Genomic DNA, 18,100 nt, shown 5'->3' with positions numbered 1-18,100 from the left:
ATATTCTAAGATGGAAGGGACCCACCTGATCAAGTGCAACTCCCAGGTAAGTGGCCCAGACAGGGACCGAGCCCACACCCTTGGTGTTACCAGCAGCAGGCTCTGACCAGCTGCTTTTCTCATATTGATACTCAGAGCAGAAGAAGTCATCTTCCCTAATCCCAGTGGGGTTTAGACCTCTCAGGTGATGGTCAAGCAGTGCATGTAAATAAACATATTAGCAAAGTTTCCCCTTTTGAATGCAAAATTATAACAAGTGTGAAAAATCTTAATCAAATTCTCTCTTAACTTTTCTTAGTTTCATATATATATAAAATGGAGTGAAAGAATTGCCAAAAGATTACTGGAAGGATATGAATGATCCAGTTTAAATAAACCTCTAGTCTCAGGTGGGTACATCAGTTCCATCAGGGACTTCTGATATGCAGAAAAAAACAGACGCAAAAGAACTTTCTCAAGTCTCGTATGGAATTCTTAACTTCTAATCTTTCTAGTGAAAGCCCAACTATCTTTGCATCTGTTTATATCAATTCCAGTGTCAGTAGGATTTGCTTTTGATTAATTCAGTCTTGCAAAAAAGTCAGGAGGAACACAGATATGCAGTTTGGGGTTTTTAAATAGTTAAACTGAAAAATACATCTTTTCTTAATTCCACATAAACCCACACTCGTGCACCACAGCACACATCAGACAACTGGTGCTGAATTAATGAGAACTACACGGGCATTGCAGTACATTTGGTCCAGTGTTTAGAAGATAAAATAATTCCTCTGAGCAGTTTTACAGAAATTAGAAATACAAAGTGAGCTAAAGATCAAAACCAGTAACCAGAAAACATGGAACTCATGTTAAAAATGCCAAAATATACTGTCATGTTCTAGGTATAAGGACTTCTAGTTTTGGATTTAGTATTGATATCAATTATATTACTTATAAAGTTGCTTCTAAATGACAAGCATTCAAAATTCAAAGTTGAAAATATCCCACTCAGCAACAAACTAACTTAGATTCAAAATATTTTAAAACACAGTCAAAAATCAATGGAAGAAGCTTGCAGGGGAATAACTATGGGATACTGTATAAAGACTAGACTGAATGTCTACAAGGAATTATACATATTAACATACCACTTGGGAGCCAAGAAATGAAATTTTATTTTTAATTGATCTTTCAGCTGACATAAAAAACAGTCAAATTAAAAAAGAAATCAAACTAATCTCTCATATTATCATTAAAGAAAGTGTGCGAGCCAGTTACATGCTGTAGATAGCTCAAGAAAATTTGGAAATCATCTGACTGATGATAATGTGACACTAAAAGCATTTTTAACTGCCCCTCATTCAAGTAAACACAAATGCCAGAAGACAGAATACTTATGGGGTCCCTCAGCAGTTCAAGGGAATGGGCTCTCTCCTTTTACAGTATTATTCCACATTCTACTAAAGAGAAAACTCAACAGGCCAGGTAGCCTTCATTTAAGCAGAGGAACTTAATTAGAGTCAGAAAAACCACTGAAACCATTAGAGAATCCAAGGGCAGTCAGAAAGTAATTAAACTGATAATAAAAAGCAGGATAAAAGGAAAATAGTCCTTTTCACATAACATCTAGTTACTGAGAATGTACTTTAATTGGACAAAAAAAGGATATAGAGAGAAGAAAATTACATAATATCTTTTAAAAAAATACAAAATGTTTGGCTATTAAAGGAAATTGCAATGATTTACTTTTCAGTATAAATCCTTTATCCTGTTATTATCCTAGAGGGAAGTATGACTGAATTAAATATGAGCAAAGTTAAAATCCGTTAATATAAACAACTTCAAATTTAGCAGTCAGTCTACAACAAAATAGCATTCTGTGTTTCTCAATCACTAAACTTGGCAGACCGAGATCTTTAACATTTATGGACTGATGGCCAGAAAAAGCATGACACAGAACACCAAGCAACAATGACAACAAATAATTTGGCTACACCAGCTAATGTAACGTCTAGCTGCTTATATTCCTTTGTATGAAATATACATAAAACCAGCTTGACTTACAGCACAGTACCTGAAAAACATATGCTGAAGAGCATTAATATACCTGTAGAAGTTCTAAATATTATAACCCTGAAAGAATATTGAGTGTTTCAATGAAGGGAGGGTTGGTTATATGACAAGGAAATCTTACTAGGAATTCAAATTTAGGTCGCTTAAATGAAAACACTTATAACATTTTGCTATTCTTAAAAATAAAATTAAAAAAAAGTAAAAAAGCCAGTCCAAAACAGTAATATATTTTTTTCAGTTTAAAAACAGCAGAATACAAAAAGAATAAAACTTTTATGAAAAATAGTAACCAATCATAGACTTACTGCATTGCAAAGACATCATCAGTCATAGCATTGCATGACTAGAAACATGGTGGACATTTCAGTAATGATGGAGAAAATGCAGAAGTTTCCCATGCATATATTATTTCATAATTTAAAAAAAGCCAGTCATGTAATGACTGCATACATGCCTTCCTATTGTGGCTAAGGAGAATGCAAATAAACACATATGTTAAGCCAGATATTTCTAAGTCATCATGTATGGGTAACTTGCATCCAATAGTTTTTAAAGCTCTGTGAGCTACTTAGAGTTGATTCCAGGCAAGTCTGGCACGTGTAGTTTATAGAAGCTCCAGAAAAAAGTTCATGTTATTTCCATAAGTTCAAAAAAAATAACCATGAGCCTATTAATTAATCTCAGACAAAGAATTCTACTACAATGTTATTAAGTATTACTACAAAATAATTAAGTCAAGATAATTACAGTTAAATATACATTTAGAAAAGCATCATGTGCCATTTGCTTTTCCATTAAATGACATGTTTGAGTGACAGAATTATAAATACTGATGTAATTTACTCAGCATTGCCATGGCTCTCATTAAACGGACTAAACCTCAGGAAGTCATAAAATGTATCTGGCATGTCTTCCCTGGAAATCTTGTCAGGAGTGTGCTCTTGACCTAAGTTATTTAATATTTCTATTAATATTCTGCCTAATAATGCTAAACAATGATATATAAGGATGAAATTCTTGGTAATGAAGCGACTAAGTTAGTGACAAGCAGGGCTTGGAATTGTGTAAAGCAGGATAGCAATAATATGCATTCATTTATAGGTAACATTTACATGTATTTAACTATAAATTTAGGACTGGATTATTTATTTTCTGCCACTGAAGGTACATCCTTGCTCAGTCAGGTTATAGATGAAAAAGTCAAGTTAGTCCATCCAGCCTGGCAAATACAGTAATAACCACTTTTTAAAGCTATATAACTGTTATCAGCTATGATATTAACTTTCAACAGCTTCTCAAAATTCAGAAACTAGGACTACATTTGGGCTAAGCCTGCCACTCATTCACACATGAAAAAAAAAAAAAAACAAATCAAGATTCCCTCCCTGCCTTTCACCCCTCCTCATCAGAGCAGAATGTTATTAGGGTCACTTTTTTGTGCAATGTTAAGTGCGACTCACAGACAGACGCAGACTGGGAGCAGTTGATTTAAATTATCCTGTTTGCTTTGAGTTCACAGAGACAGGGACGCAAGAGCACAGTCTCTATGCATGTCAGATGACAGACACTAATGACACTTGAAACTAGTGCTGTCCCTGTGCTTCTGCTCTGTTCCAGTGTCTTTTGGCTACTTGTTTGACTTTTCATCAATGGAGAAGAGTATTGTCACAAATGAATGCAACAATATCTATAAAAATCTGTCATGGATTAGGCGAATATATACTTGTCACAACATTACCTTCTAGACTTAACATTGCAGCAACTCAAATGCCTGTTGGAAAGTAAGTTTTACTTTAAATGTGGCCCTATCAAAATAGATATGTTCTGTGAAACCTGAACTGATTAAGGTGCCTAGAAAAAAGCAAAAAAATTGTCTTCAATACAATGCCAGTCTGATACAGTCCATTCAATGACAGACTACTGACAAATCACCAAGCACACTGAGCATTCAAAACTCTTTTCATTAAATTAATTAATGAACCTGTTTGAAGGCATTTGAAGTGTAGAAAGAAATGTTGCCATATATTAAAGCACTACACACGCACATATACATAAAATTCTTCTAGGAAATTTTAGAGAATTTGGCTCCCATTATATAGAAAATAATGCACAATTTAAGTAAAATTACCAAAAAATATATCAAAGCTGTATAAAAGATGCTAGCTTTGTAAGAAATATAGTAGAATTTGGATGTGCATTCAAAGATTCCACCAACAGATGGCAGAAATGCACAACACTTACCAATAAAGTCATTGCAAATGACTGCACATTTAAGGTGCTGAGCAAGGGAGCTTTGCAACCTGTAGATGCACCAAAATCTAGTAAATTATTGTAAAGTCAAAGTGGTATCCCTACAACCAAGTTATCAGAGGACTTCTTTGTGCCAGCATAACTAAATTCCATTAAACTATCTAAATTTTCCAAAAGGAAAAAGTGTTCTACACATTCAAATATGCTTTCAGGCTGAGCTGTTATGTAGAGATTTTGGCAAGAAAGTGTACAGGGCATTAAAATAAATGTTGTTTTCATGCACAGATTTTTAACAAAAGGTTCATCTTGAAGAACAGTTGCTGGATGGGTAGAAGACTTTACACCATCACCTTAACTACCTTAGTAAGACACATCTGCTTTTTCTCTGAACTCATCTATCTCTAAACCAAATTCATTCTCTGATTCATCAAGAAAGCTGAATTTCCACCAGAGTTGTCGGAAATACTCTTCTCTGACCAGGCATTGATACTGAAACCACAAGTCTCATCCAAAATTAATTGACATGTCTGTAACAGGACCTGGACAGAATTTGAGCAAAAACTGGAAGAAAAGGATCCCCTTCCTTAACTGTGCTAATCAGCACCTGAAGAGATTTGTTCTCTATGCTTTGCATGTGTCTATATTTGCATCTGTTGTCTGTCTTCTTTCCCCAGTATATATCTGAAATTATTTTCTGAATAAAGGACTACAGCATCAGCAGCAACCTAGACTAAAAGGCATGTCAGGGAATAAGGATGAAGAAAATATCCTTCTGATAATAGAATTTACTAGGAATCACATAGTTTCTATCACTTGATGTTCTGTACAGTAGAATAGATGAAACATACAGTCAGAAAAAAGGAAGGAAGGTTGTTTACAAGATCTTTATCTTCAATTTCTGTGATTCAATAAGATTCAATCAAATTCATATATTATGTTGTATTAATAACTTTGTGTTAATATAACAATCTAAGGCTGATTGTTCCTCATTCATATATTCTCACAGATGTGAAGTCAAGATCATATTTCTTATGCTAAATTCCCCTCTAACAATACAATCCTGTTCAAGGCAATTTAGTTCAATACAGTCAGATCATAAAATCAATATTTCTTTTTTCATAAGCATACAAGTACATGATTAAAGGCATTTCAGTTATTTGAATTGGCTTTGCTATCACAGAAGATAGAGTAAGGGTTTTAAGTGTGCAAAGTGTTGTTAAGTCTTTACTAAATAAACCTGGAAGACATTCACTTGTTGTAGGACTCTCCAGTTTTTCAGACTGCAAGTTATCCAAAGGAAAAAAATTCTGAATCTAAAACTTAGCTAGGATACTCAACTTATGACAACTTTGTGGTAAAAAAATAATTTATCATGGCATTATTTCTCTCATTGCAAATTCTTTTCTGTCCAACAGCCCTTTTAGCTACCTTCACTTAGACTATAAACAAAATACACAAACTCAGCAATACATCAAAATAATTTCGTTGAAATTCACTGTCAAAATCACCTGTAAATCATTCTTCCCTTGGGAAGATTCTCTCCACTCTGTAGAATCCTGCACCTGGAGAACTGTTCTACCATTATCAGGAAGTTTCCTGTATAGAGTTGTGCAAGCAATATATATGATTTGATAAAGCACAGCTGTAGTTTATGGAAAAATGTCATGGGGATCTAGATGAAAACGAGCATCCAAAAACACACTGATGTTCATATCTGTAGAGTTTTCCAGTCAGAACAGAAGAAACTTTTATACAGCATGATAAAGCACAGTACATCACTGAATTTTACTGAATATAATTTCATTAAAAATTTATTTTCTATTGGTACTTCCCCCAATTTTTCAATAATATGTAGCTCTTTCCATATGTCAAATGCATTCTTTTCATATACTTCCTTTTCTTATAGTGTTCTGTGCACACAAAAATGATACCACAGAAACCCATTCTGAAGGATTTACCAAATCTAAATATCTGGTATTTTGCAGGTTTGAAGTGCTGTTTTGCATTCAGCTTTAGTTTAGACATTGATCATAATGATAATCCTAGAAACATTGATCATAATGACATTGCTAGAAACCTTATGCTAGAAAAAGTATAATCTGATCCGTCTTTCAATACCAAATGTTGCCTGCAAACTGGAATCTACATAGATGATATTTGAAACATCCTTTATGAATCCAGATTGAAAATTTAATACATATACAGCATTTCAAGTTGCAAAAATGTATGTTAAGAACAGCTGAATACAAAAGAGTAGCAGGGAGAGAAGACTTCACATACTAAGAGCTACACAGTAGGTGAATGATGGCATTTCTGAGCAAGCATAAGAACAGAAAAAATCCACTGGCTTTCCACTACAGTACATTAACAGATGATACACCCAGAGCACGTCCTTTGCTATGCTTCACATCTTTGCTGTAAGGACTTGCTCCTCTAAAGGCAAAGTTTATTATTTATTTAGGATAGTTTGGTTTCTTTCAAATACTGTTCAAACTGTGGGTCTATACTGATACTAGTCAGTCAACTAAACCAGGACAGCTCTTGGAGAATTAGGCATTCAGAGAGCCACATTGGGAACTTTGATTCTGCCAAGTACTTCAGTGAACTCATTACAGCAGACTGACATGAATCAATAATGAAATAAACTGGAAAGACCCTGATGCACAATACATTCCAGATGGTGCATTTTATTTCAGCTCCTAAATGATATTGAAATCGAAAGTGTGCAAAGGAAACCTGCTAAATCATTAAGAAATTCTTAAAACGTGCCAATGTTGAATGATTTTCACATTGCCTAACCTTAAGCCCTCTCTATTTACTTGCCTCACTAAAAGGCAAACCTCATTGCTAATCCTACATACACATGGGGACAACTTGTGCAAAACCCACAACTTAAATATTCTGAATTCCCCCCAGCAGAAGAATATCTCTCTCAATTACAATATTTATATAAAATAAAAAGGCAAAGTAGGCATCTAACCTGAAACTAAATAATATGGTCTAAACACGCTCCTTTCCTCCCTACTCATACACTCAGTTCTACCACTGTATTACCTACACGTATGACCAAAGCATTTGAGCTCTACAGGCAGTAAAACTGGCCATCCCTTTTAAAGGTAATGCACCAGCTTCATTAATATGTTTCTATATATTTACTTAAAAATTCTTTCATCACAGCTGCTCAAAATACCTTGCTGGTCTAAACTGAAGATAGGTTAGGAATCCAAACAATTCACATTTTTGAATTAGTGAATGATTTCACTAAGGATGATTTATCTAAAATTAAAACCCCTCTGGAAGCAGGTGCAAAGCTAAAACATTGTAAATATCTTACTCCTAAGATGACTACATTAAAAAACACATCATTTTTTTTCCTCAGCAGGTGATAAATGTCTCAGGGGGATTCCGTGAGGAAACAGGCAAAGTGGGGCTATAAACAAGAAATCAAGATAATGTGATGTTGGTGCAATTAAGAGATACAAAAATCCTTTCAACCCTATGAGTGCTTAACTCTTCCTGAAAACTGACATAAAAGTTATAAAATCTATACAGCAGAAACTGCTAAATGTGCAAACGCTCTCATTATCCCTGTCAGTAGTGTTAGCTGGATTGCTGTGTCACCATGAGTCAGTCACTTACGCAGTCACTTTCATGAAGGGTATTCATTCCAAATAATTATCTCTGCCTCATTTCCCAGAGTTTGTGGTCTTGCTACTTTCTCATTTAATATTCCTTTTCAATGGCTTCTGTGATTCTATTTATTCTCTCAGATAGCCTCCAAGGATTTCAATCTCAAAGTTTCTGAGAAACTCTGATACATCACATACAGGAGTGAAAATTCATCCTTTAATTCACATAATGCAAGGAATCTGAGATTAAGTTATAGCTACTGAAATCAGCAATTTTCTTTCAAGGATAAGCACATTTTTTACTTACATACCTTCTTTTTAAATTTTATTTCCCGTCATAATGTGGAACTGTATGACATTTTCTCTTTCAAAAAGCCTTAGTTTTCCATATATGACAGAAGTGATATGTGGTAAAGAGAGTAATCATAGGAGGATATGTTGTGATTTTTCTGGCTGTTTTACTGCTTTATTCCCTGGCATACTAATATCCACTGTTAATATGGTTATGTGACCTTTACTGTGGTTATAAATTTACTGATCTCTTTCCATAAAAAAAATCATCAATTTGTGTATCTTTGCCCTTCTATTTTAAGATGAAAATATTAAAAGACTATTAAAGAGCCTCTGGTTTATTTTATTTTCTATATGAAACATTTAAGATAATTATTCTCTTCAGTTTTCAGGGAAAATGAGTGCCTGTATATCCGGAGGGATGAATTACCAAACTGTGAGGTTTCATATACTGGCTAAAGACATGTCATTCAAAAACTATGCCATTTTTAGGATGTTTTCTCTGAAAAAAAATTCACAGTATTTGATCTTTATTTTTTCCTTATGAAAGAGCATATAAACACTTGTACAAGAAATTCCATTTGGCACATTATGGACGTTTTTGAATTGAGTGTACTCCATTTTGCATTTCCTTTTACATGTGGCATATCTTTTCCAATGCATTCCTAGCAGTCCAACAAAAATAATAAGTGTCTAAATGTCTCTTCCAACTAAGTCACTTCAGTGGATTCAAAATTTAGCCACACCAGCTCAAAGAATGCAATGAGAATATATTGATTTCATTGTTGACAATGATCCATGGTAATCCAGTTCAGTGAGTGAATGACCTAAATCACCTTTTCAGGTTACAAGCTGAGGCAAATCAAATTCATGGCTTGATAAAGGCAGCTTGTTACACAGTACTTCCAAAATGGAGTACTCCAACACTTAGAGCAGGAGATTATATAAATGAGTTGAAAACAAAACAGATATAGTAAGTTTATGTGACAAAGTCCACCTTTCTGCTTAAAATTCATTTAGAAAACAACTTTGGTAACAACTTCTATTTACACAATGACATAAGATGAAGAAATTCTCCACCCAAACGTGCAAAGTTTAAATAATTTTATAACAAGCATTTTAAAGGTAAAACTATTGTACTTACCAAGCCAACTTCTGTTTAAATATACTGACACAAACACTGGAGGGACCGTAAAGAAATCTACCACTGAGTTAACTTCGAGCCAAAACCATAGCTTGTCATTGGCTGCTATAAACTGGAAAGAAAAAAAAAGAGGGGAAGAGATAAAAGAAGCAGATTATTCTTATGCTGATTGCAGATATCTGTTATAAAATATTCAATCAAAATTAGTGTAGTAACTGATATTTTAGGTCAATCCAGACAAAACATGTCTCACTGGAAAGAAATCTGTATTGTGAATTTCTTGATCATAATACCGAGATTAAAACGAAAGGTCTAATTAAAGAGATAGATCATCTATGTCATCAGATGCAATATCTGTGCTAAAAATACTTTTTCCACGTTTATTGACAATGTATCAGTAATACTAGAAAAGTGTAGGCAATTATAAAGTATTTTGAAGTACATCACCTTTGTTCCAGCACACCAAATATGGTGGTAGTAGTCTTATCATGTATCTGTTGCTCACAAATTTCTCACTACAGAACAGTTTATACAGAGTCCCATTGCTACATGTCCAGAAGAGATCAGCAGGGTGACTCCTACAAAGCATAGTTCAGGACTGCAGCAGCACCTCAGGCTTTTGAATGGAACCACAGATGTCATCATTTCTCTATTCTGAATACAAAATCAGCCCAGGGAAACTGGCAAGCTTAGATGCCAAGGGCATCATCATTAGAACTTGCCTATGTGCTTAAATAAGGTGAAACTACCTTTTGTATTTGATTAATAATTAAAAAATAATGAAAACACTTGCTTTATATAAATATTAAATGTAAATATACAAATAAAGGGAAAAAAACAAGTGTTTCATGAAGATATTTAATGGAGCAGTTCTAAGTCTTAAAACTTTGACTTACGCATTTCAAAACAATTTTTTTTTTAGTTAAAGATGATATTGTCTTTCTTTCAAAGAAAATACAATCTCTATTTCCATCACCATGTACAGCAGCTGCCTTCCCTCCTGACTCTTGCTACCAAAGACACACTACTTACACGCAAGCCGAAGTAGAGTAGGAAGAACACATTGAAAGCCATGTCGATCTGTAATGTGAAATCTTTGTAGAAATTCTGGCAGGATTCTATTGGGCTATTTGAAAGACAAAGAAATCAGAATAAATTGTCAGTATATGAGTTTCTACTCTGCTGAGAATTGTATGCATGTTGTTAAAGACCTTGATCCAGAAATCACATTTCTGTTTTCCAGTTGTTTGTAAGATACAAGCAAGCATTTCAAAGGAATTATTTCATTCATTCAGTTAGTCATTCATACAGTGTTTATATTGACCTGTTCAGGTAATATTTGAAAATTAACATGCAGATACCTTTAGGAGAGGACAAGCAGGAGAATACCTCAGGATTGCTTAACCCCACATTAACCCTTAAAGAACTGACTTCTTTCTAAAGACACACCTATGATACTTTAGGAAGAAACCTAACGAGTACACAGGTACAGTGAAACATTACATGCTTTTAAGTCATAAAACCTTTAACAAAAAATAGTTGCTTAGGAATACATTACCCATTAGCAACCTGGAGTACTTAGTCTTGTAGAATCCCTTGTTTATAAAAAGTTGATTGGAATTTTTTTTCTTTTTCTCACTTTTTTTTTTTTTTTTGTATGGCAATTTAATGCACTTTATGTACAGTACTATGAACTGAGTAGAAAAGCAGCATAGCCCACTGGTAAAATTAAATAACAAAATAAATTGAAGAATTTGAAGCAGTACTCTAAGGGTTAATTTCTGCATGCAGGTTAATTAAAATACCCTTGTGTGTATCAGGCAGCCATTGCAAATTTTAGCTTATTATTTTATGCTCTACTTGACCGTGGGACAAATCCAAAGCTTACTCTATACAAACTGGTACTTTATAAATATCCTTTTTTTTATCTAAGGAAGGTGGTAACTTCCATAAGTATCATCAGTGATTTATTTGTGAGGTTTCTAAAACAGGTTGTTGAAGCCACAGTCCAATGTAGTCATAGTCCAAAGTGAAAATCATGTCCCAATATATGTCAATGTATATACTACATATATATAATGTCCCACCATATATACATATATATACACACATATATTGCAAATGATCATGTGTTCATCACAACTGTAAGAGAGGGAAACTAGAACGTAGATCATTTGAACATTTAGAGCCCTAGAAAAAATCCTTTTAGAAAAGCAGAAATTTGTTGGCTTTCTAGATCAAATAAATCACTGAGCATGAATACAATACCAGTTAGTATAGCAGTAGTTCTGCAAATATAATGCTAGACTGCTCAACAAGCAAGATTCTATGCATTATGAATGTTAGGTACCTAACTTAAGGCATAAAGGAAATTACCTGGACTACCAGGTCATTACACATGCAGCCAAATTTTCCATTCCTTGTATACATTTCAGGTCAAACAAGTTAATTACAGCATGCTCTCTCCTGTCTCTAGATGCATGAATGTATACAGCAAAATTCTCCTTGATGTACAATCGGTTCATATTTTAAGAAGCTTCAGTGCTACAGGAAATTTTATTAGAATTGTTTTTCAAAGGCTATTTGAAAAGGCATTGAAGTTATGAGACACTTCTGTTATAGTTCAAATAAAATTGATTTACAAGAGCAGGTAGAAGGGAAGAGAAGCCAAATGTTAACATACAGGAGAGCAGACAATATCTCACATTTAAAACCACAGTTTTAGCTACAAAAACAGTGGATGTAATTTGAGAACCCAAATGGATAATTTTCTGTACAGCACTAATGAGAACAAGGGATTTTGTCAAAATACGGTAGTCCACACTGAGTCACAGTGCACCCTACCAACAGGAGTACAGAGGAATGGAATCAACAGCCCTGCACCAACCCTTAACTCCAGCTTAGGTACCTGCAAAGCTAGAGAAATTCACTGAAGCTAATGGAATTGCAGAGGCTTATAACCAGGATAGAGAGCAATTTTTAGTTAAGGTCAGCTAAGGTTGCAGCTAACAGCTGTACTTTTGTGTCACTGTCTGTTACAAAAACCTACAAGATCTGACAAATTACCTAATGCATAACACATCTTCATTTTTATTTTTTTTTGCAAAAAACTTAGCAGAATGGATGACAATTCTGATTTGTGACTTTTGTTCACCTAATACCAAAATTGCAGTTTCTGATAGTGATATCCTTTAAGCTTCCTTCATTTCAGAGAGCATCCCTCTCTTTCAATGTTTAAGTTGTCCATTTCAAAGACAAACACAGCATCCTTTTTTTTTTTTATATTTCAAATGATGATTTTGTCAGAAGGGCATGATACTGAAGAAACTATTAATTTTTTCACAGATGGATTATAAAAGATTTTAAATATTCTAAATCAAACTTTCTGTTTGGATTTTTTATTTTTCTTTTCACCAGTAGCTGACATGTGAGCTGGCAGAAAAACATGGCCACTAATGTTTATCATTGCTCAATTCAGCCTGCTGCATAAAGGAAGCCAATTTGAAACTCGTCTTTACACTGAGTTTCCCAAAACCAGAAGTGCTCTAAGTACTTCTTAGTAGTGCACTAGGGTCTACAGGACCAGTAATAATACTAATAAAACTCCCTGGTTTATAATAAAACCACATGGCATATCCTATGGGATTTCACCCAATTCGGGCAGCAAAGGTTTCACTTCTGAAAAAGACAACAGACTATTAGAAACATTTTTATTCCCCTTCCATGTAAGCATGGTTTCATACATTTCTACCACAAAAAGACAGGAGAAACAATGATAAAATCAATGAAACAGCATTCTAGCAATGCGAAGAAAGATTTCATATAACTAGATAAAAATTACAGTAATGATGGAACTCTAAATGGAATGGGTGCCTCCCCCTAAAAATAGTGGCAGGATCAATACTCCAACAACTGATGTGCACATCTGGTAAATAAGCCAGCTAGGGAAGGCACCCCACCAGAAATGTTTTTCTGAACAGAGAAGGACTGGTGGTTGACGGGACAATAGGAGGTTGTCTTGGGTACAGCAATCACAAAATGATAAATTTTGATTTCTGAAGAAATAATGTGGGGGGTAGCAGGACCCCCAGAGGGCAGGTTTTGGCCTGTTGATGATGCTGGTAGAGAAAGACCCTTGGGATGCAGTCCTGAAGGGCAAAGGAGCCCAGGAAGGCTGGACATTATTAAAGATGGAAATCTCAAATGCACTGAAGCAGGCCATCTCTATGTGTCAAAAGATGAGCTGGCAGGGAAGACCATCAGCCTGGCTGAACAGAGAACTTTGGCTGGAATTCAAGAATAAAAGTGCATCATCTTTGGAAGAAGGGCCAGGCAACTCGGGAAGGCTTCAAGGATGTTGTGAGGTCATGAAGGAAGAAAATTAGAAGGGCCAAAGCCCAGCTAGAACTAAATCTAGTTACTGGCATAAAAGACAAAAAAAAAAACATTTCTAGAAATAAATCAGCAACAGGAGAGCTAAGTGGAATCTCCATCTTTTATTGGATGGAGGGAAACATAATGAAAAAGAATGAGGAGAAGTTTGAGGTACTTAATACCTGCATTGCCTTGCAGTCTTTAACAGCAAGAGCAGTTGTTTTCTGTGAACCCAGCACCCTGAGCTGGAAGACAGATGGGGAGCAGGATGAAGCCCCCACAATCCAAGGGGAAATGGCCAGTAAAATACTACACTATTTAGACAGAAATCAAGGGGGCTGCATGGAATCCATCCAAAGATACTGAGGGAGCTGGCAGAAGTGCTCTCCAAGCTACTTTCCATCATTTATCAGCAGACCTGGTTAACTGGAGAGGTCTCATCTCACTGGAAATTAGGAAATATGACACCCATCTACAAGAATGATCAGAAAGAGGATTCATGCAACTACAAGCCTGTCAGCCTGACCTTGGTGCTGGGGAAGGTCATGGAGCAGAACATCTTGAGTGCCAGCACAGAGCACATGTAGGACACCACGGCATCAGGTCCAGCCTATTTGGGGTATGAAAGGCAGTGCTGCTTGACCAATCTGATCTCCTTCTATGACAAGGTGACTTGCTTGGTGGATGAGGGAAAGGCTGTGAAGGCTATCCAGACTTTAGTCAAGCTTTTTACACCATTTCTCACAGCTGAAGAAACTGGCTGCTCATAGATTGGACTAGCTGGGTAAAAGACAGGCTGGATGGTGGAGCCCAAGGAGTGGAGCAAAAGGAGTCAAATCTACCCGGTGTCTGATCACTAATGGTGCTCCCCAGGTCCCAGCTTTGGACCCAGTGCTGTTTAATATCTTGATCTATGATCTGGTCAAGGGAATTGAGTGAGTTTTCAGTAAGCTCGCAGATGACACCAGGTTGAGCAGGAGTGCTGATCTGCTAGAAGGTAGGAAGGCTCTGCAGAGGGATCTGAAGAGGCTGGATCCATGGGCTGTGGCCAATTGTGTGAGGTTCCTGCACTTGGGTCACAACAATCCCATGCAGTGCTACAGGCTTGGAGAAGAGCAGCTGTAAAGTTGTTCACTGGAAAAAGACCTGAAGTTGCTGATCAGCAGCCAGCACACCATGAGCTAGCACATGCCAAAGTAGCCAAAGACAATAAGGTCCAGGCTTATAACAGGAATGGTGTGGCCAGCATGACCAGGGAAGGGACTATCCCTGTGTACTCAGCCCTGGTGAGGCCACCCCTCGAGTGCTGTGTCCAGCTCTGGGCCTCACACTGCAAGACAGCGAGGGGCTGAGGCAAGTCCAGAGATGGGCAACAGCTGGAGAAGGGTCTGGAGCACAAGGGGCTGGGGTTGTTCAGCCTGGAGAAAAGCAGGGTCAGGAAGGACCTTATCACTCTCTATCACTCCCTAGGGCCAGGCTGTAGCAAGGTGGGGGTCAACCTCTTCTCCCAAATATAAGTGACAGAATAAGAGGAAATGGCCTCATGTTGTGCCGGGGAAGATTAGATTGGATATTAGGGAACAATTTTTCACTGAAAACACATTGAAAGAGGCTGCCCAGGGAAGTAGTTGAGTCACCATTCCTGGAGGTATTTAAAAGATGTATAGTTGTGGCACTTGGAGACACGGTTCAGTGGAGAACTTAAAGGTCATTTCTAAATGAAATGGTTCTATGATTCTCTAATATTTGTAGGTACTTTGAAAGAGCATCTTTGATTATCTAAATAATTTTTATAACAAAACTAGTAGTTATGAAGTCCAGCTGTACACTTAAAATAGGCATAAACTACTTCATTAAGCAAGAGTGACTACAAGAGAGGTAACAAAATAATTCCATTTAATTTTACATATATGGGGCAAAACTTTGACCAGGTGTTCCCAGCATCCTTAAAGCTTTGCTGCAATCAACACTGAAGCCAACACTGTGCACAACACTTTTACCATGATGTACCACTTGTCACTTCAATTCAAAAGACCTTACTGCTGTTTAAAGAACTATTTTTGTCACCAGTTTACATCATATATTTATTATTATTGCTTATTTCTGATTGGCTTAAAATGTTTCTAATGCATCAAAATGTTTCTACTGGAATTATTCCTTGAATAGTCATAAAATGAGGGGTAGCGAGAAAAAAAATGCTTTTTGATGTTTTTTGAAATTGTTTCTGTGAGTATATTAATATGAAAGTTCTTACAGAAGCCTTCATGCATTTCCAGAACTTCAGAGGAAATGGGAAGGGAAAATATTTATTTTAAGACATATTAATCTAATTGCATTTTGTCAAGTGTTTTGAAGATATGTATGTAAAGCTTTCATAAACTGCCACAGAAGAAATTATTTCTACTGTAACTTCAAGAAAGTACTGATGTTAATATCTTACTACAGCTGTTACAACTTCAGAACTTTAAGAAGCTATTGAAAATTTTAGAAATTCAGAAAATTGTCCTAATTTACAATCTTATTTTTTGCAAATCTGCCTCATGAATGGTGGAGGAAAAGCCAAAACCGTTACAGAAACAAGAGAAAAATAATTTTTAATTTAGAATCAATACAATAAAATATAAAACTTAAAATACTGATCATACAAAAAATCAAGAATTTTTTATTTCTTGTATTCATGACAATTTTTAGACTGCACAACAGTACATTATATGAAAAAACAGTAAGTGTGCACTTTTCATCAGAAGGAATATCCATTGATGAGAGTAAATTTTAAAATTAAATCATAGTTTTGTACAGAAATACCAGTTGATGCTGCTAAAACACAAATAACACAAATAAATAATTAAGAGAAACCACTCAATATTTAGAAGTTAATTAGTATTGTATCATCTGAAGACATTACACTCACTGCACTTTCCAAATGTATTTGAATGCATTTAATATATATCAATTTGGGGCATGTACATTTTTTTTTTACAGAAAACTGCTTAAAGTGGCAGGTTTTTTTTAATTATTTTGTTTTAGTGGAAGCTCCTCTTTAATACTGAATTCCCTCAAATTTACTTCTAGGGCAAACCAAATTTTATGAAGCCTAGAGTAAAAAAAAAATGGCACAAATTTGATATAGTAGTGCCTGTTTATACTCCTTTAATACATATTTTGAACAGTACAGCAAAAAAGAAAATTAAGTTGGTTACAGTTAGGCTTTTTAACTCTGTTTCAGTGATGCAATACTAAAGTAAAACTATGGAAAAGCCACATATATCCTTTAGTAAAAGCAATTTTCTTTCAACACAGAGGAGTTTTCTCCTTTACAATTAAGTCACACAGCCCAGAAGGGAATTATAAGTTAAAACCTTCTTTACTGAAATAGGCAGGAACAAATAGCAAAATAACACAGATGCCTATCAAATATGTACCATGGGGAACAAATATAATTAAAACAAATCACTAAGACTAAATTAGAATGAAAGATGTCAAACATCCTCAAAGGGACAGAGAGCATAACATACTTTTTCTTACTTCAGTTGGCTTCCTCACTTATTGACCCAGTGAGTCCCACAGCCAGAAAAACATTATTTTCTTGCAGTATTCATCTTCTAAACACAAGATGCTTGTTAAATGCATCTCAGTTTAGAAAGTCCTTCTTTGAGTCATAGCACCAATAAAGTTTTTGACCACAAGTCTCTTTCTAAATTACCTCACTCTCCCCTTGACATGACGTGGTGCACCACTGTGGAGCTTCTGCTGCCAGCACGTTCAGTTATTGCTGCAGGAAGTGCAAGCAGAGTTAAGCTGGTTTCCTTCCCAAGGAAGGACAGCCAGGTGGATCAGCTGAACGAGGCACTGGCAAAGGCAAAGTGAACACCCACTTGGGCAGAAGGAGAAGTGCCACGTAATCTGCTGTCACGGCCCTGAGACCTGGGTCCATAAAACTCTATGGGATCATGACATAACTGCTTAGAGATATTTTTCTGAGGTTTTGTGCACCTGGAGATAGTGAGTGAGGGAGGAGCAATCCCTTTCTCATCAAATTTTGCAGACAGTTATGGCCTGATAGCTGAGGACGATGTTGCAATCATTTCTTGTATCTTCTTAAATTATTTACATTTAAATCCTATTTGACCATTCAACCTCCTACATCTAAATTCTCAGCTGTTTCTCCTATACACAAAGAGAAGGTGAACTTTCTGCTCCCAAAGTGCTTCATTGTCAAATCCCAGATTACTTTGCCAAGTACTTTTCTTTTAATTCTCAATTCTGACTCTCCTTTGCTTAATGGATTAAACTATATTTGTCTTTCCACTCACAAAACGCCCTCAACTTCAGCATGTGATTAATTTTGGATTATTCTCTT

General features: G+C 35.7%; 1 protein-coding gene across 50 annotated transcripts in view; it reads right to left on the bottom strand.

Moving 5' to 3' along the window:
- KCNMA1 (potassium calcium-activated channel subfamily M alpha 1) overlaps positions 1-18,100 on the bottom strand; it is a 428,996-nt gene that overhangs the window by 170,806 nt on the left and 240,090 nt on the right. For all 50 annotated transcript variants that reach the window (XM_085583432.1, XM_085583417.1, XM_085583419.1 and 47 more), the window contains 2 exons: positions 10,399-10,492; positions 9,367-9,478 (listed from right to left, as the gene is read on the bottom strand). In XM_085583432.1, the coding sequence (XP_085439558.1) occupies positions 9,367-9,478; positions 10,399-10,492 (206 nt within the window). The remainder of the gene's footprint in view (positions 1-9,366; positions 9,479-10,398; positions 10,493-18,100) is intronic.

This window comes from Lonchura striata, chromosome 6, assembly GCF_050655825.1.
Source record: "Lonchura striata isolate lonStrDom1 chromosome 6, ASM5065582v1, whole genome shotgun sequence".
Lineage (NCBI taxonomy): Eukaryota > Metazoa > Chordata > Aves > Passeriformes > Estrildidae > Lonchura > Lonchura striata.
The sequence above is the reverse complement of the archived record's forward strand: the minus strand, read 5'-3'. Positions and strand labels throughout refer to the sequence as shown.